Source organism: Thunnus maccoyii, chromosome 10 (assembly GCF_910596095.1).
Source record: "Thunnus maccoyii chromosome 10, fThuMac1.1, whole genome shotgun sequence".
Lineage (NCBI taxonomy): Eukaryota > Metazoa > Chordata > Actinopteri > Scombriformes > Scombridae > Thunnus > Thunnus maccoyii.
Window position 1 is genome coordinate 2059845 of NC_056542.1, and position 20210 is coordinate 2080054.

Here is a 20210-nt window from a genome sequence, read left to right on the forward strand (position 1 = left end):
CGTTGGCTTTTCAGGCTGATGTTCTTAATTTAATTGATTGGACGATTAGGAAAACTGAAAGTGAGGCAGGTATTTCAATTTACTGAGTATACACTGCTTGATGATGTTAATATGCTATAGTACACTGTACATTAGTGCAAGGCAGGTTGATATTGATGAGGTAGTAAGCTGCACGATGTTAGAATTGAATGTAGATTGATACTTGAATAATTTACTCAATGTATATACATATGATAACAGTATATACAGACAGTACTTTACAGATGATCAAAATATGAATCTAAAACATAATAGATGAGATGGAAAATGTCATAAAATTTCAGGGACCCCATTTATAACCGTTGTGTGAACTCAAAACGGGGCTTCAAAGAGGCGTTTGTCACTTCCCACCAAAAGTTGTGATTTATAAAACCAAACTTGACAGGAGAATACGCGCACCTTTACGTAAATCCTTCCCCATGTGTGTGAACATTTTGGAGATGGGAAATTGGTGATGCAGATGGTGAATTGAAGCCAGATTGTTTAAAGATTCCTCTCACATTTAATTTCACTTGGTATAAAACATTAATTATAGATCCACTTTATCATAAACATTCAAGCCAACAGTGTTATTTGTTTTTATGCTAGTGAGCCATAACTAAAAGATTTAATCCAACTCAAACCTCAAATCAAAGTCCACTCATTGCATGTGCGCTGTTTCACCAAGCGCAGAGGAGAGGCTTCGTTGTGGAGCAGCATAGTGCTGCTGAAATGAATGATGTCAGGATGTGGCAGGTGGCAGAATTCAGGAAAGTCTTGTTTGCCTTTCCCCAATATCAAGCACGAATATAGTGATTCCTTTTCACCGTGACCATGTTAACTGATGAAATTATCATCATCAGTTGCAGAAATCCAAGATGACATCAAATAACTAAAAAATTGCAGAACAGCACTAATTGATTTCTACTCTCTCCTAATCAATCAATCAATCAATCAATCTTTATTTATATAGCGCCATATCACAACAGAAGTCATCTCAAGGCACTTTTCACATAGAGCAGGTCAAGACCGTACTCTTTAATTTACAGAGACCCAACAATTCCCCCATGAGCAAGCACTTGGCGACAGCGGTAAGGAAAAACTCCCCTTTAACGGGTAGAAACCTCAAGCAGACCCCGGCTCTTGGTGGGCGGCCATCTGCTTTGACCGGTTGGGTTGAGAGAGAGAAAGAGAGAGGGAAAGGGGGAGGGGGGACAGAAGAAAACAATGACAACAACAAACAACAACAAGCACAAGCAGCAACAGCCAGGGAAGGATGCCATCAGGACTGTGAAGGACCGCGAAGGTTCGGCCCGGGAGTCAGGTTTTTCTGTGAGATGAGAAAGCACAAAAAACTCCGGGGAAGAAGCAAAGTTAGTGACATGCATTGATGTTACATGAATGCATACAGATGGAGAGGAGGAGGAGGAGAGAGGAGCTCAGTGCATCATGGGAAGTCCCCCAGTAGTCTAGGCCTATAGCAGCATAACTAAGGGCTGATCCAAGGCGAGCCTGGTCGGCCCTAACTATAAGCTTTATCAAAAAGGAAAGTTTTAAGCCTACTCTTAAACATAGAGAGGGTGTCTGCACCCCGGACTGAATCCGGTAGATGGTTCCATAGAAGAGGAGCCTGATAGCTGAAGGCTCTGCCTCCCATTCTACTTTTAAAGACTGTAGGGACCACCAGTAAGCCTGCATACTGGGAGTGCAGTGTTCTAGTGGGATAATACGGTATTATGAGCTCTTCAAGATATGATGGTGCCTGACCATTAAGGGCTTTGTAAGTTAGGAGAAGGATTTTAAATTCTATTCTAGATTTTACAGGAAGCCAATGTAGTGAAGCTAAAATGGGAGAAATGTGGTCTCTTTTTCTAGTTTTAGTCAATACACGTGCAGCTGCATTCTGGACCAGCTGGAGAGTCTTTAGAGACTTGTTAGGGCAGCCTGATAATAAGGAATTGCAATAATCCAGCCTAGAAGTAACAAATGCGTGAACTAGTTTTTCTGCATCGTTTAGGGACAGGATGTGCCTGATTTTTGTGATATTACGTAAGTGAAAAAAGGCAGTCCTTGAAATTTGATTTATGTGGGAGTTAAAGGACATATCCTGATCAAAGATAACTCCCAGATTCCTTACGGTGGTGCTGGAGGCCAGGGTAATGCCATCCAGAGCAGCTTTATCATTAGATAATGTGTTTCTAAGGTGTTTAGAGCCAAACACAATAACTTCAGTTTTATCTGAATTTAGTAGTAGAAAATTGCAGGTCATCCAGGTCTTTATGTTGTTAAGGCATGACTGGAGTTTGTTTAATTGATTGGGTTCATCTGGCTTCATTGATAAATATAATTGGGTATCGTCTGCGTAACAATGAAAATTTATGGAGTGTTTCCTAATAATATTACCTAAAGGAAGCATATATAAGGTGAATAGAATTGGTCCAAGTACAGAACCTTGTGGAACTCCGTGTCTAACTTTTGCCTTCACGGAGGATTCATCATTCACATGTACAAACTGAAATCGGTCTGATAAATAGGACTTAAACCAGGTTAATGCAGTTCCTTTAATGCCAATTAAATGTTCCAGTCTCTGCAAAAGGATTTGATGGTCAATTGTGTCAAATGCAGCACTAAGATCTAATATTGTGCATATAGGCAATCACCAAGTACAATTTTAGTGTTCATATAGTTTTTGTGTCTAAAATCGTTGCAGTGAACACATGACTGCTGTCAGGCACAGAAAGCGCCACACAAACTTAGCAGTCACCTCACTGGCACATCTTCACCACCTGCACTCATATATGAACTGTATAAATTAAAGAAACACCTGTATGCTGGATTTTGGTGTATATCAATGAATACAGTGTTTATTGTATTTTAAATATTGAGTGTGTGGTGTAAAAACCACTTCAAACAGGTTAACTGGGAACTGGCCTCCTGCAGGGTGTCTGGTAAGAACTTAACCAGAGATGTCTGACTTTACTATCCACAAGAATGTTTATTGAAGTTGTGTATGGTTGTTTTGAGTAACACACATTACTTCAAGAAGTCTTAAAACAGAAATGAAACAAAAGTTAGTTCACAGCTGTTGCGGTCCTTCCTCTTCAGCTGCCCGAGCGTAAGTGACGAGCGAGGTAGCCTGTTGCTGACTTGACACTGATTGGTCAGACATTTAGAGACAGAGAGATGAAAGGTCTGGCAAAAGGAACACATATACATCAGTATTCATGAAGGCTTTTGCACTGACCATTTATGGTTGAATGTGGGCATGTAGAGGGCGGGATATGAGGCTGATCCACATGCCCACCTAGAGAGCTTAACACTGGGATCCCACTGGACGCATCTGCGTTGCATTCTGGCTCCAATGCGGATTTTTACCATCCTCCATGCAGCATCCTACCCCATCGGAAATGTTTCAGAAGCAGAGCATTTTGACTGCAGTCGAGCCATCCGCCTTTTAAATTCAGTTGCATTGCTACTACAGTAATTACAGCAGCCTAGTCAAAACTGAACGTGTGCCTTTAGGCTACCGTAATAGTAATGCGCAACTAAACTGCCTGATTTTGTTGACTTGCTCAGATTTTGTTGGGATCCCATGTCAAAGAGATTTCCAGAGATGGCCTCACTTGAGAGATGTTCACTTACCTGAGATAAACTCAGAAATTGAGCTGCTGATAGGAACAAATGTGCCAAGTGCACTGGAACCAGTAGAAGTAATCCTTAGTGTGGATGATGGACCCTGTGCCATTAAGGCTATTCTGGGCTGGACTGTTAATGGACCACTTGGGGGAGACATTGGTGATGGAATGGACATTGCCACAGTTAACAGAATCTCAGTTTTGAACCTGGATGGGCACTGGAACCAGTATAAGTAATCCTTAGTGTGGATGATGGACCCTATCTCATTAAGACTATTCCGGGCTGGACTGTTAATGGACCACTGGGGGGAGACAGTGGTGATGGAATGGACATTGCGACAGTTAACAGAATCTCAGTTTTGAACCTGGATGAGCTATAGCAGCAGCAGTTTCAAACTTATTTTCCCAAATGCAGTCACAATGAACAACTTTGTTTGTCAAGAGAAGACCAAAAGTTTATGGAGCTGGTCATAGATTCAGCAAAGCATGTAAATGGTCACTATCAGGTTGCATTGCCTCTGAGAAAGAGTTGGGTGAACATGCCAAACAATAGGAAGGTTGTAGAGCAGCGTGCACTAAACCTAAAGAGGAGGTTCAAGCAAGATTAATCATCTCAACAGTAGTACACAGACTTTATGAATGATATGGTCACCAAGGTATACGCAGAGCAAGTACCTACAGAAGAACTGGCACGCAGTGATGGGAGACTGTGGTATATCCTGCACCATGGCGTTTACCACCCTCAGAAAGGGAAAATTCGTCTGGTATTTGACAGTGGAGCAACTTTTCAGTCAATGTCTCAATGCTCATCTCTTCCAGTCCTGGTCAGATTCAGGAAGGAACCGGTGGTGAACATGGCAGACATAGAGTCCATGTTCCACCAGGTACGGGTACCAGCAGTAGATTCAGGCCTGCTAAGGTTCCTCTGGTGGCCCGACGGTGATCTCCCCCAAGAGGTGGTGGACTTCAGAAAGTTGGTACATCTCTTTGATGCAACTTCATCACCAAGTTGTACTAACTTTGCACTGAGAAAATATGCAGAGGACAATGAAAAACAATTCTGTTGAAAGACTATTGAGAAACTTCTGCACTGCTTCTATGTGGTTGAATGTCTGGTATCAATAGCCAGTGAGGAAGAGGCAGTGGTGATCTGTCATGATCTGGCTGCAATCTCAGAGGACCAAAGAGCAAGGGGCATAAAGAATTTGGATCTGGACCATGACTTACTTCCTTTGGAGAGAGTGCTAGGGGTGCAATGGTGCATTCAATCTGATGCCTTTACGTGTAAGATTGTGGTGCAGGACAGAACTTTGACAAGAAGGGGGATTCTCACCATCATCAGTTCAATTTAAGTTCCCCTAGGAATCCTTAGTTCCATTGTCCTCTCTGCTAAGATCATCTTGCAAAAGCTGTGCAGAAAGCAGTTTGGTAGGGATGACCCCATATCTCCATCAGTGGTACAGGTATGGACAAACTGGTTGAAGGAGCTCCATCAGTTAGAGCACCTTCAGTTTGCCAGGTTTCTAAATCTTAATCTACAGGTCCCCTCTGGCCTTCATGGTATCTCACGCAAGATGGAGGATAGGAGATAAGGTGGTAGCCTTGGATGGGTAACAAAAGCTATCCTCATTATTTTGAATTAGAGTTCACTCTGACCTGGAGTTGCCCTCGTTTTCTCCCCTCCCAGGTGATGTGATCTAAGCTACTCTGTAAATAATACTGTTTCATGTGTTAAGTTTTTGGTGATTGTATCCATATATACGCTGTACCAAAGGCTTCTCTGATATCAGTTACCTGTTTGTAATGAACCTCATATATTCAAGTAAGAATCATCTGGAGCCTGTGTAGTTTCTTCATCTTTATTTACCATCAAAGTGTTGTTAGACAGCTATTGGACAAAGTACAAGTTTTCTCCATCAAATGTCTTGACGTATAAGAGATATGGTGGACACAACTAAAAATTCAAGTGAACTCAAGCCTGGTGCCTCCTTGCTAGAGAGTCTTGAGTTAGATTCCTTTTTTCTTTGTTTTTAGCCTGCTCACTGCCTGGTGACAATTTTCAGTTTAGTTCAGTCTCTTCCACCTTTGGCAGTAGTGTTTCTTATTTTCTCTCTGCTTTTATGCAACCAAGTTCATATCTGATAAATTGATTAAAAACCAGATCTGCTCCTCCATCCTTTTATTCTGATCTTTGGTCCACATCTCCATCGTTACAATAATAAAGACACAAGACAAGCACACACAAGGCAGCAGCAGGAGTAGAATTAAAGAAGTCTTTACTAAGACAAACATCAAAATCCAATAGGCAGTCCAGATCAAAACCAGCTTACCCTAAAGCTGGCCAAGAGTACAAAATCAGGGACTTTAAAAAACAACAATAAAACAGTGCAGGCAAGTATGAGACACAGGTACAGACTAACAGATAATCACACGTAAACCACTGGGACAAACTGGCAAACACTGACTGATAACATACAGGTATATAAAATATCAAACTAGTTTTTTTTATTTATTTCTAATAATAACAACAATAATAATGATAATAAAAATAATTTACAGTAAAACAACTTGAAAATCATCACAGAGGTAATTGGGGACATGTACAAGAATATGATGGAGTTTGCAGAAAATGATTGGGTTAATTTTTTTAATGGATTTTTAAAAATCTGCCTATATAGTAATGTAGAGTATGCATATTGTGTTTGCAGTAACAGAACCTTAATTCATAATTGATCAGCACTGCCTAGCTTGACAGTTTGATCTGAGTTCTGTGAGATGTCAGATCACTGGCCAATGTTTTTCCCCCCAACTTTATTGAGTAAATGATGTGCACATTTGTTTTGGTGCTGGTGCTAGTGCAACATCTAGTGGGGCTGAATGTCCTATATTGCATTTTTTAAATCTGCCTATGTAGAAATGAAAGAAAAAGTCAGTAATGACAGATGTATGTATTTCAACAAAGGAAAATAAGGAAAAAAAATGGAAACTTTTCCGTTTTAAACAACCTTCATGGCCATTTGAATATAGATTTCAGGGTTTACGAGGTGCACATGAATGCACCATGAAGTCCCTGTGGGCTCCCAGACTACAAAGCAATGTAGACGTACAATAGATTTTTAAGTGTTAAAACGATTTTTAGCACGACTGCGCCTCTCCGATATGGCGTGACAGCGGTCTTTTTTGACCTCTCCAACCATAGACTGTTTTTTTTGTTTGTTTGTTTGTTTCTTTTTTATTCAGTCATCATAAAAATTATACAAAAAATAGGAGGAATACAATTAGTAAAAAACAAGAAGAAAAGGGGTACATTTAAATTAAAATTAAAAAGAGTATTTTAAGGTCTTGTAGATACTCATAGTCCAGATGGTTTTTTGATTCATTAGTCCATTTAGTGTTTCAAAATACAGTTTCTTTCATGATTAAATTGGTGAATATTGGGTTTCCCGTCAGACCATTTGCATTTATGGATACAAAAATTTCCATATAAAATGAGAAGATTCAAAATAAAAACATAACTTCTGTCCATATCCTTTTTCTCATAATAAAGAATAATGTCTCTTCTGCAGATTAATCTTAGTCCCACATGACACATCAGATACATGTTCAACATCAATCCAGAAGAATTTAACATAATTGCATTCATAAAATAAATGTGCAGTTATTTCTGTGCCAGTGTTACAGAATACACAGGATTCAGAAAGATAATTTCTATACTTTTTCAGAAAGTGCTTTGTTGGATAAATTAAATGTTTAATGTTAGAATACACTTCACTAACTTTATTGTTGACCAAATATTTGTTATAGTAAGTCCAAATCATTTCTTAATTAATGTTCTCAAAATGATTATTCCAGTAGTGTTTGCTACAAGAGGTTGCAGGGCCATATGTCTAGGCAATCTGTTATTACATTTGCTTTATATTGATGTCATTTAACAGAACATCTGTCTTAAACATTGACTGTTCATTAGATACACTGCTGCAACAGTCTTAAAAAACATGCTGGTATTGCATCAAATACTATGTTATAAGATTGTGCAGGTATTGGGATACCAAATGTCTTCAAGAATTTGGTTTATGTAAGTAAGTGACCTTTATCATTCAGCAATTGTGGTATCAACAAAATATTGTTTTTGACTCATTTGTCATAAACAACCGTAGACTGTATAAAAATTGGTTTGTGGACTCCTGTTTTGAAGCCTCAAATTGGCATTTTGTTTTGTTGATTGCCATCTTGTTTGTTGGAGCCAGAAGTGATGAGAAGTGATAATATTTGGAGGAGTGCGGAGCTGAGGAGGAGTACCTCAGGGTCCAACTACAGCACCTCACGCACCGCCGTGATAGCGACGTGTCAATCACAAGGCAGCCACACCTTAAAGCACACGTTGCCTTATCATCTATTTTACTCTAAATTTGACCATAATTTACCAAATGAACATCACGCTGTATTGAAGAAGACTTGAACTAGCGAGTGAGACCATAAACTCATTAGGAAAGTGTTTACTGAGGTAATAGACTTCTCTCTGGAGCCAGTGGAGTCGCCCTCTGCTGGCCATTAGAGAGAATGCAGGTTTAACGCACTTCCACTGTGGCTTCACTTTCAGACCTCACCCGGAACTAACTGCGTTTAACACAACGACCTGCATCAAAGTCAAAGCGGCGGCTGTCTTGACCGGATTTTCTCAAACGACGGCTCACTTGACCGCAGTCTTGTTCACGGTAGAGCCTAACTTACTTGATTTTTGAGACTCTCCAGAAATTGTATTATGTGGGTAGGCAACAAAACCTGCAGGGTTAAGTCCCGCGGAAGTACTTGAATGCATTTGTACAAGTCTAGTCCTCTAATGCTCTCCATCCATTAAATGCATCAGTGAACCTGCACTGAATAAAAGACGGTAAAGTGCTGTAACGATTGTATGTGTGCAGTGTCACGTGGTTAACGCGTCCTCCCCTTAAGAACTGGTTGAAACCGACAGAGAGCTGTTGGGGGTTCAGTTGCAGATCTGCAGGGAGGGATACAACACACACACACACGCACAGCTCCAGACACCACCCCCGGTATGTCCACTATCTGTGTGCTGAGGACTCGCTGCTTCCTCCGGCAGGTGCTCCCCGGCCTGCCCGCCGCCATGCAGAGGAACTACAGCCTGGATGTTTCCGCTCCCCTGCTCCGGACGCAGGGCTACGTGGACGGCCGCTGGGTCTCCGCAGCCTCGGTGTTCCCTGTCCTGGACCCGGCCACCGGGCAGGAGATAGCCCGGGTGTCCGACTGTGGCCCGGCTGAAGCCAAGCAGGCTGTGGACGCTGCCTACAAGGCGTTTCACTCCTGGAAGCAGTACTCCGCTAAGGTAAGCTATGTTTCCAGCCTGGACGTTTGTCACTCACCCGTTAACCGTATTCCATTCGAAAAACGGTCAAATTAAGGTCATTGTTGCATATTAGCTCATAAAAGCACCAAAATCAATGTAACACAGGATATTTTTTCAACCGGTAGGAGCCAGACTTCAATTCGGCTAACTCATAATTCACCAGACAACAAATAATTCAGAAAAAATTCAAAGTGTCACTTCAGTTTCTTATTGCGTGCTCCTGGCCGCCGTTTTGCAGCGAAAGATACTTAAACATGGTCGAGTTCAAGGTGTGCAGGTGTGTTAGTTAGACACATATATGCCGATGCGAAGAAAGTCTCTCAACGATTCAGAAAATGCATTTGTTGCGTTTACGAAACACGTATTTGAGTCAATAAATAGTATCACATTAAACTGCAAGATATTTGAATGGAGTTCTGCGTGAAGGTATCACCTGATTACTTAACGGCGGGTGTATTTCCACAGCTAATTAATTTGATTGGGTATTGATTGTGTAAATTATCCATGAGCCAACTGAGGCCAGTCTCGTCAGTAAAATAACTGAGGGGTATTTGGGTAATGATTGAATATTGTGACAACACTGCAGGACGTGCACTGAAATAAACTGTCAGAGCAGAGTAAACCTGATGTTTCTGTGTGTGGGAGACAGTAAAGAATAATTATGAACATTTGCATGTACTGTACAGTCTTATAACTTTGATATGAAGTCTGTACGGTTGCATAAATATGTGAAGTTGACCTGTGAGTTGCTGGTGAGTGATTAGAGTCTTTCCTGTCCAACTGTTATCACTCAGTTATTAAACCTCAGGAGAGTGTCAGGTTAATTTTTCCTTCAGAGCACAAAGACAAAGTCCAACTATTGTTTGATTTCTTAAAAGAACAATCAGAGATTCAAATATATAAAAGCCAAGACTGAAAGCTGCTGTTGATTGACAGCTATTTTAAGACAAGGCAAGTTTATTTGTATATCACATTTCAACAACAAGGCAATTCAAAGTGCTTTACATAGAGCATAAAAGGCATCAAAACAGAATATAAAAGCAACACAAGTAAAAAGACATATGAAAACAATTTAAAAGTGTTAAATTTGGAAATAAAAAGAAGCTAAAAGGGAATAAGACAAGTCAATAAAACAAGAGAATAAAAGTTACAGTGCAGTGTAAAATTTTAACCCTCAAGTTTGGTTTAATAAAAGGCTGAAGCAAACAGAAAAGTCTTCAGCTGTGATTTAAAAGAACTGAGAGTTGCAGCTGTTGCCTGGCGTTAGTTAAGACTAACACGAGACAACAAGGCTGCAACTAATGAGTATTTTCATTATCAGTTCATCGTTTAGTGCATAAAATGTCAGAAAACAACAGTAATAGCAGCTCTAAACTTGATATATGACCTATTTTATTCAGATGTTTTAGAGTAAAGCATAAGAACTTTTTTCACATTTTAATTCTGTTGCAAAAATTGAAGCAATCGTAAAATTTAGTAAATTAGTAATCGTTTTTGATACATTTTCAGTCAATCAGTTAATTGATAAATTGACTAATTATTTCAGCACTACCAGACAGACGGTTATACATTTTAAAAAATATATTTTTAATGTTTTCTGGTGCTGTAAAAGGTTTGTTGACATCAGTATGGTTTTTTAGAAACAGGTTGAATTTTTCAAATGTGAAAGATAGGAATTGTAAAACGCGCATGTTTTTCTATCTAAAACATGAATCATTTGATGAAATCATTTGAAAACACCTCAAATGTAAATGAATATGTCAACAAAAGGCTAATTTTGCCTTTAAATGAACCCATAGTTAACTGCGACCAGCCCAATGTGACCTTAAAGAACCTCACCCGTGTAAGTGGAGTCTCCTGTCAGCTTTTTTTTATTTTCGATTCTGTGAAATATTAATTTCATTTGTTTCTGCAAGCTAGAACCAGATTTGCTGAACCTCAGTATCTCTCACCTCCATTTAGATTTCACATTAAGTGGTTAAACATACTGTAATCCATCACCAACATCACCAAGTTGTTCAAAATATTAACTTAACTGATAAATGCAGGAAAAACCATCTTCAGTGATGGAAAACAGTAACCAGAGATGTTGTGTGCTTCATATGATCTGATTGTGCAGGAGAGGAGCATCCTGCTGAGGAAATGGTTCGACCTGCTGACGCTGCACAAAGAAGACTTGGCTAAACTGATCACATTCGAATGTGTGAGTATAATGTAGAGAAAGGGACAGTTCACCCAAACTACAAAAAACAACTCCTCATTTATCTCGTTTTAGTATCGAGCTGTGTGAATAACAAAAAACACTGACAGCTGGAACTACTTTCTACTGAAGAAATAGTCCCAGTACGAACTGTTGGCAGTGAGATCTGTGGATTATTTACAGTAAACAGAACAGCTGGTAAACGTTTAACATCAGTGTTAATGTATCAGTGGCTGTGGTGTAATTATTTGATGTTCTGTAATGGAAAACAAGTTCAACTGTGTGTGTGTGTGTGTGTGTTGCAGGGTAAGCCCATGCGGGAGTCTCTCGGGGAGATCGCGTACTCCGCCTCCTTCCTGGAGTGGTTTTCGGAGGAGGCTCGGCGAGTGTACGGCGACATCGTACCGTCACCCGCCAAAGACCGAAAGATCCTCCTCCTCAAACAGCCGGTGGGCGTCGCCTCCATCATCACGCCGGTGAGCAGCCAATAAGACGGGAGTTTCAGGTGGTCTTGTTTCTAGCCGCGCTAGCAGCCAGACTGTATGGATGGAAATATCAGTCTGTCCACCACTTTGGTCCAGACTGAAATATCTCAAAAACTATCAGATGGATTGTCATGAAATTTTGTTCAGACTTTCATGTTCCTCAGAGGATGAATCCTAATGACTTTGGTCAGTTTTCCTCTAGCACCACCAGTAGGTTCACATTTGTGGCTTTGGGTGAAATATCTCAACTATTTGCTTGAAATAAAGAGCTAACATAATAATCCCCACTGTAGGTCAGACAGCAGGCTGTTAAATGTGCTGTTAAACTAAAACTAGGTGCTAAAAGAGCCCAAAAAGCTCCGTAGAGATTGTGAGAATTCTGTTTTCATTGATAAGTTTTCCCTTTTTTAAAAAAATCAATAACTAATATTAATTAGTGGAGCTTTAAACTCTTTAATTTTGAATGTATTTGTTTGGTAAATGTTGTGTTGTGTAACAGTGGAACTTCCCCAGCGCCATGATCACCAGGAAGGTGGGAGCTGCTCTGGCTGCCGGCTGCACAGTGGTGATCAAACCGGCGGAGGACACGCCGCTGTCAGCGCTCGCTCTGGCTGAGGTCAGCGTACTGAAATGTTGGATCAATTTAACCCCTTTACATGACTTGGTTTTCAATTTTCTTCTGCCAGTGACAGAATTTCACCAAATGTCTCCACATCGTCTCTTTCTTTGCAGCTGGCGGAGCAGGCGGGGATCCCGGCGGGGGTGTTTAATGTGGTTCCTTGCTCCAGGGAGAAGACTCCGTCGGTCGGGGAGGTTCTCTGCACCGACCCCCTGGTGGCCAAAATCTCCTTCACTGGCTCCACTGCCACCGGCAAAGTAAGAGCCTCAGAGTTCAGCTGGACCACTGGTTTTGTAATGGCTAACTAATCCTCTGAAGTCACAACTTATTCTCTGTTGTGCCTTAAATCGTTCTTTCTCCACTCAGGTGCTGCTGAGACTCGCCGCTGACACTGTGAAGAAGGCCTCCATGGAGCTGGGTGGCCACGCCCCCTTCGTTGTGTTCGACAGCGCTGATGTCGACCTGGCCGTGAGCGGAGCCATGGCCTCCAAGTTCAGGAACTCTGGACAAGTAAGATGAGAGTCTGAATGAAGCTCACACTGCTCTCTCTGTTAATGACCAACCAGATCATCATGTCATTGTTACTGAGCTGGCATGACTATAAAAACAGTGAATAAAACTAAGGAAATAACTACTGAGATAACTTATTAGCTACTAACAAGCACAGAACAGGCCCCTGCTCAGAGTCAGCTAGCCTGTGCAACTAGCAAATACTTCACAAATGCAAAAACATTCCTGTCATCTTCTTCTTCTTCTTCTTCTTCTTCCTGCAGACGTGTGTGTGCTCGAACCGGTTTCTGGTGCAGAGCGGCATCTACGAGCGCTTCATGGAGAAGCTGGGTAAAGCGATGGACGCCGAGCTGCGCCTGGGTCACGGCTCAGAGCCCGACACCACCCAGGGCCCGCTCATCAACACCAGAGCCGCTGACAAGGTAAACATCATGATCATATCATAGAACCGGGGTTACATAGCGGTCACTAAAACTGGTGTCAATTTTGAGGCTGAAATAATGAGTCGGTTCTTCAATTGGTGTTCTCATCAGCCTGGATGTTGCAGAAAGCTCCTGTCTGGTTTGGGATCTTTTTTTTTAAAAGCTGAATGTTTCTGTCCCCCCAGGTGGCCCATCAGATATCAGATGCAGTGTCTCAGGGGGCGAAGGTACTGAGAGGCGGGAAGCGTCTGGAGGGGTCCTTCATGGAGCCCACCCTGCTGGCCGACGTCACCACAGACATGCTGTGCACGAAGGAGGAAACCTTCGGCCCGCTGCTGCCTGTCATCAGGTGAGAACGCTCACAGGAAGCAGCTACACTTCATAGATCAGTTCATGTGACGTCTACAGAGCTGGTGATCAGTTCACATCTGAATTTATTTTGAATTTTTATTCTATCGACCTACAGTCTGCCATGTCTATAATTTGTTTGCCAGTTTATCATTTCATATTTATATTCTCTCTCAAGACTTTATTAAGAACACCTGTGTAGTCTAATGCAATCCAACACAATAGCTCTGCCATAAATTCTACTTTTATGAGCTTAAAAATGTTCAGAAAGGTGATGATGCTACTTTATGTTCAGTTCAGTTTGATAATGAATTCAAAAATTAGAATCAATAAAAAAAACAAAACAGTTATGTAGCATCATACATCTTAGGACTGCAACTGATAATTATTTTCTCGATTCATCAATTAATTGTTTTCTCTATAAAATTATCATTTCTTAGAGCCCAAGGTGATGTCTTCAAATATCTGTTTTCTCTGATCATCAGTCCAAAATCCAGAGATTCAGTTTACTTTCATATATGACACACAAAAGCTTAAAATCCTCACATTTGAGAAGCTGCAACCAGCAAGTGTTTGACATTTTTCCTTAAAAAATGACTAAAATCATTAATCGATCAACAAAATAGTTCCTGATTAATTTTCTGTCAGTCGAATAATCGATTAATCCTCTTATCATTGCAGCTACAATTTGTATAAAGAAAATCTTTTTCTTTAAACTTCCTGAAAATTGTCTAAAAGCATACATTATAATGAAATGTTTTTCCAAATTAAACTTAAGAAAAAAATAGTTTTGCATGTAAACAACAAGAAAGCTCCATCAGGTGGTGGTATTCAGCTACTGAAGGTGTCTGTTGACCAACCAGAAACTGTTTCTGATTTACAGGTTTAACACGGAGGCAGAAGCTCTGGCCATCGCTAACGCGTCTAATGTCGGGCTGGCAGGTGAGTTCATCTCTCTGGTAGCGCTTGGTATCGCCACTGATTTCCCAATTTGATTCAGTATCATTCCGGTTCAGGATATTTCAGTTACAATACCAATTTTGCTTCGATATGTAAATTGTACAAGGAAGCCTCTAGCCTGGTGCATTATTGAAAATATGAATTTTTACATTAAAAATTGACCCCAAAGCCGTTACATTAATGTAGTTTTAATTTAACATGACCAACACACTACAGCATATGTCCATTTTGCACATCTTACATATGGCTTTGCTTTTGTCCAGCTCGTCATAGTTTTTAAATCCAAAATGCAACCCGACATCTGCCTTTAGGCTTGGCGGTGCCTTCAGTGGAGCAGCGTCCGCCATGTACTTTGACTCAGAGCAGGAATTCAGAAAAAGGCATAATTGAATAAAAAAGATTTTAATCTTTTTTCTTAAACCCAGCCCTACTCTGTGGGTACCTGAAGTCATTGGAAACTCTTGAAACTGTAGATTGTGTGATTAAATGTAAAATTAGGGCTGGGTGATATACAGTGGCTATAAAAATTTTACGTACCGCAGTTAAATTGGAAGGTGTTTGTGATGTAAAAAATGAAGATAAATTATGGCAGAACTTTTAACATGAGTTTGATTGTGATTGGTTGATTCTGAACACAGCCACAGACCCCAGTTATGAAAGGTTGTGCATACACCAGGTTATTGTAAGTTTTTATTAATTTTTTTTTTTTCCCTAAAAAGTTTTAGCTTGTTTTCACTTCAATTTCACAAGCTGGAAAAAGTTCTGCTATGATTTATGTAGATTTCATTCTTTTACATCAGATGAACCTGCCATTTTAACTTGGTGTGTAGACTTTTTATATCCATGCACTGTAGCAATCAATTCAGAGAATCAATAAAGAAAATCACAAATTATGACATCAAAGCTACTTACAACAACAAAGCATTCTTACTGAGAAATGTGAAGGATACACCACGTTTACCCTACAAACATGGACAAAAAGCCTCCATTTGGACAGGGATAGCCCTTCTTGGCCTGTTGGGACCATAGACTATACAAAAATATGGGGTCTATGGAGAATGACTCGCTTTGGAGCCTCAAGTGGCCATTCAAGGAACTGCAGTTTTTGGCACTTCCACATTGGCTTCATTTTTCAGCCCCGGAGGTTACCGCTTGGTTGGGACATATTCAACCTTGAAATGTGGACTTTCGGCCTCTGTTGCTCTGCTCTCAGGATAGTCTTGAATTCTTTTTATCTCTCTGGTAGTTTAAAACCCTGACATGCTCTGCTCTGTTCCTCTGTTCTCAGGCTACTTTTACTCGCAGGATGTGAGTCAGATCTGGCGGGTGGCGGAGGCGTTGGAGGTGGGGATAGTTGGAGTCAATGAGGGCCTCCTGTCCACACCGGAGGCCACCTTCGGCGGGGTCAAACAGTCCGGTTTGGGCCGCGAGGGCTCCAAGTATGGCATCGACGAGTACCTGGAAGTCAAGTACATGTGCTTTGGAGGCCTCAAACCCTGAAACAGAGGGGTTCAGCGGTACAACACACAAATAAAGCAATCATGAAAGGTGGCTGTAACTGTAGAGCTCAGGTTTGAACTGATTGATTTTAAATCATTTAAAACATTAACCAACACAAAATAACCTTTAAATTAGAGTCTGGGTGGCCAAGGTTTAGTGTTCAAACTTTTATGGACTGCCCTTAAAAATACCCCAAATCTATAGTAGAGTTGTTTTTTTTAATGCTGCTAATTAATTTAGCAGCATTAAATTTTTTGTGACGTTTTTTTTATTGTTTCATCTGACATCCATATGATTGTCAGTTTCGTTTAGTTTATGTAAAGAAGTAAAAACCGCTTTGATCCTGAGCTTCTGGATGATTTCTCTTTAGAAGAGGCCGTGTTTTGATTGGACAGGTCAGAAAGTGAAACAGGGTCCTCTTAATTTGGATAAAACAAGCTGCATGGGACTGCAGTGTTTTGTTTTGTTTTTTTTGCCTAGATCACCATTACCTACTGATGGCCTCAGTGGTCGCTCTGCTCTGGGGTTAGCTGGGCTTGTTATTCCAGAGCTGCTCATGGTTGTTTGCATGTCCGTGTCGTCACATTCTGTAGGCTCAGACTGCTCTTGTCTAACTGTTGTTCAAGCTTTACTTGAGATTAGATGTTCTAGAAATCACCAAATGTCCGTAAGTGCTCATTGTACAACAGAAAGATAGCTAGCTGAGTCACTGCACAAGAGAGGGGGAACTCGCATCTAACGTTGCACATCACAACGTGTCATGTCACATGACTGCTAAAAAATGAATTTATTACAAAATTAACATAATAGAACACGTAGAAAATGTAGATTTACCATCAAAATCTTTAGTAAGTTTTGAAACAGTGGGTCCTTTTATTTCACAGAAGTAGATAGAAAAAGATTTTGCCATTTTACTTACGGAGCTAACGATTAGCTAGCTAGCCATTTTGCTAAAATGACAGATGTTGCTGGCGGATAGTAGCTAGCTAATCGTCAGCTCCATAAGTTTGTGGAAAATGCCGTCTCTGGCTGCCTTCTTGATCACTGTCTCCCAAAGTTTTGTCCCAACCAACAGTCCAACAACCCAAAGATATTCAGTTTACTGCCATAGAGGACTAAAGAAACCTGAAAATATTCACATTTAAGAAGCAGGAACCAGAGAATTTGGGGTCCTTGATTTCACAGAAGTAGATACAAAGAGATTTTTGTCATTTCACTTATGGAGCTACTGATTAGCTAGCTAGCTATTTTGCTATAATGACAAAATTTGCCGGCAGATAGTAACTAGCTAATCACTAGCTCCATGTGTTGGTGGGAAATTCTGTCTCTGGCTAACTTGCATATAAATTAGCCCTGGCAAAAGGGGTCTTCAATATGCATTTACTGACTACATAAATGATATCATGCTGTGGAGGCTAAAGCTAACAGGTCCCAGGTTAAAAGTCATCCCCACTAGTTGATCCATTTAGAAGACATGCAAATAAACAGCGACTTTTTCTTTCCTACATTACACCATTGAAATGTTAACAAGAACTAATAAGTTAGTTGGACAAAAAAACACAGTGGTTAGATTTATGCTTTATTGTGTTTCAAACAATTTGTTCCACTTTTACTTGAGGAAAAGATTTAAGGATGACGGCTACATGATGAGTTTGGCAAAACATCTCAGGCAAACTTCCCCAAATCCAATAAAGAGCAAGACAGAGCAACTAACATTAGCTTAAACCAGGACTGGCTTCCACACAGTGGATGTTCCAGTCCTGAATGGGGCTTTTTTGACGTAAAATAATTTTAGTGGCTTACATTAGAGCAAACAAACACTCTTTAATTCATTAGTTACAGTTGTGCTCTTATATTTTTGGTCCAAACAGAATATCTTTCTTATAGAGCCTGCTGCTAGTAATGGTCACTATTCTGAGGAAGGGTTTAGCAAACTGTCTGAGTTGTGAAGTGTGAGGAGTGTTTTTTCTCATTCTGTATTCTTATTGCTAAATTTTCTTTAACGATCTAAATGTTACTGAAACTCAGGACTCTCCTGGATACTGTAACAATCCTATATGTTTATATTCTGACCACTAGCTTACATTATTTCAACTTCGTTTCTGAGAAACCTATTGTCAATCATTTTGGAGGACGGCTAAGAATACTAGAATAGCCATGAGCCGCAGCCGCTGTTGCTATGGAGAAGTCGTGCACACGAATCGGAGTGTAATGAGTTCAAAACATTTGGTTGCTGGAGTTGTAAACAAAACATTTTGCTATAGTTACTGAATTCACTCAAAAGTGACCCAGAAATTAAAAGTTAACCGATTCACGCCGTAGATTGTAAAAACATTTTTCTCAACATGATAATCTTTAGCTTCTTCCCGCCATTAGCAGAGCATGTGGCTCTGTGATTGGCTGTTTCTTGCTGAAATGCACCTTAAGAGTCGTAGTTAACTTCTACCCCAAGATGTTTATGTATAAAGTCTTGTAGCTTCAACTTTTTGCTAAAGAACCAGATATTTTTTAACGCAGTTGTTCATTTAACCAAGAGAGTTTAATGCTGATCCGAGCCATAGAGGAATTCAAACTGTGAGTCACGTAACATTGTTTATAGGAAAAATTAAGGGATTTTTACTTCCAGAACCAGGGGCACCCGACTCTATAATGAACAATGTCCAGCCAATCAGAATGCAGTATTTCTCTGAGTTGACCATGATTTCTTTCATCTTTTTATGAGGCTCATCTCTTACTGAAACATCTAATTGGACTTTTATTCTTTTTCCACTCATGGTAGGAGTCTTGAAAGTAAACTTGCTTCAGTAGCACAAAAGATTTTTGATTTAAAATCGAAAAAATAAGCTGCCAAGCTGCAAACCTGGTGTGGTAGAGAAGGGAAACTGCAGATTTACTGTGATAAAGCGAATTAAAATGCACAAAAGCTTTTTCTAGATCTTTTGTAAAGTTGTGTTTTTGTATTGAACATCCTGTAGTGGGACTATTAATGTAAAAAAAAATATACAGCTAAAATACATTTGCTGACATAATTGAACATACTGTAGGGACACATGTTCAAATTGGGTCTAAAGATAACAAAGCATTACATGTTGGTCATTTTAAATTCTATAAAGCATATGCCATTCATAAAACTGTGTACGAACCATTAGCTTTACACACAGTTCAATAACATCTGTAAGTGATCAATATTAGTAATGTTTTAATAAATACACAAATAAAATAGAAATAAATTAAATTTCAAAAATATAAATGTTGAATACATGGTCTTAGTTTGGTTTGGACATGTATGCATGCACCTAATATTCTGGAAGAAATAAATGTCAAGTGTATTTTCTGTATAGAGATAAAGTAATAAAGACCATTTCAAAGATGTCATTAATTATTGTAATATAGTAGTTCAATAAAAACCTTAATGTGTAGATTGATGTGAATTTCTAATCCTGGGCAGGTTTGTGTTGAAAAACTAATACCTGATACCTGAAAACAGAAAAAACCTTGGTTGCCATGTCGTCTCCTAAGTGCCATGTGATTGATTATTCTTACAGTGTTGAACAATAGTCCTGTGTTTTTGGGGTAATTTAGGTTTATTAAGTAATCTAGTTTTCAGCAGCTGAGTAGCACAAATTACAGTCATGATGACTGAGCTAAGCCCCGTTCTTTGTAAGTAAGGTTTGATTTGAAACGAGCCAGGAGTTTAAAATCTATCTGGAACGGGCCCAGATGTCCTCCTACAGAAGCCTAATAAAGTAATATTTTTCTACAGTTGAGCCCCAAATTTGCTAATTAGAGCAAAGTGTTCAACATAAATATCTATTTAAGAGATGATTATACAACAGTAAATAATATCCATGAATATTATGACATAATACGCCATCCCCTGTTGTTCAGTACTGACAGTTTATGATCTTTGGGTTTGTACAGCAGATTGTGCTTTTAATACAAAGTGTAATTGATGTTAATTGTAATATACTCTGTTGTAGTCATAGTTGATGTAAAAATATCTTACTTTTGTATTACTGACTATGGATATTAATGGAAAATAAAGAGGAAATTATAATAAGTCATGTGACTGAGTTTTTTCCAGTACCAGGGTATGATACTGACAATTGCCAATATTTCTAATACTGATACCAAAAGTTTTTAGATAT

General features: G+C 39.7%; 1 protein-coding gene across 1 annotated transcript; it reads left to right on the plus strand.

The window, feature by feature from the left end:
- Window positions 1-8395: 8395 nt before the first annotated feature.
- aldh5a1 (aldehyde dehydrogenase 5 family, member A1 (succinate-semialdehyde dehydrogenase)) lies at window positions 8396-20123 on the plus strand. Its single transcript, XM_042423913.1, has 10 exons — window positions 8396-8997; window positions 11138-11221; window positions 11524-11694; window positions 12203-12319; window positions 12436-12579; window positions 12689-12832; window positions 13096-13254; window positions 13440-13603; window positions 14486-14544; window positions 15851-20123. The coding sequence occupies exons 1-10, from the start codon at window positions 8710-8712 to the stop codon at window positions 16060-16062; spliced, it is 1542 nt and encodes a 513-aa protein (XP_042279847.1). The 5' UTR covers window positions 8396-8709; the 3' UTR covers window positions 16063-20123.
- Window positions 20124-20210: the final 87 nt, after the last annotated feature.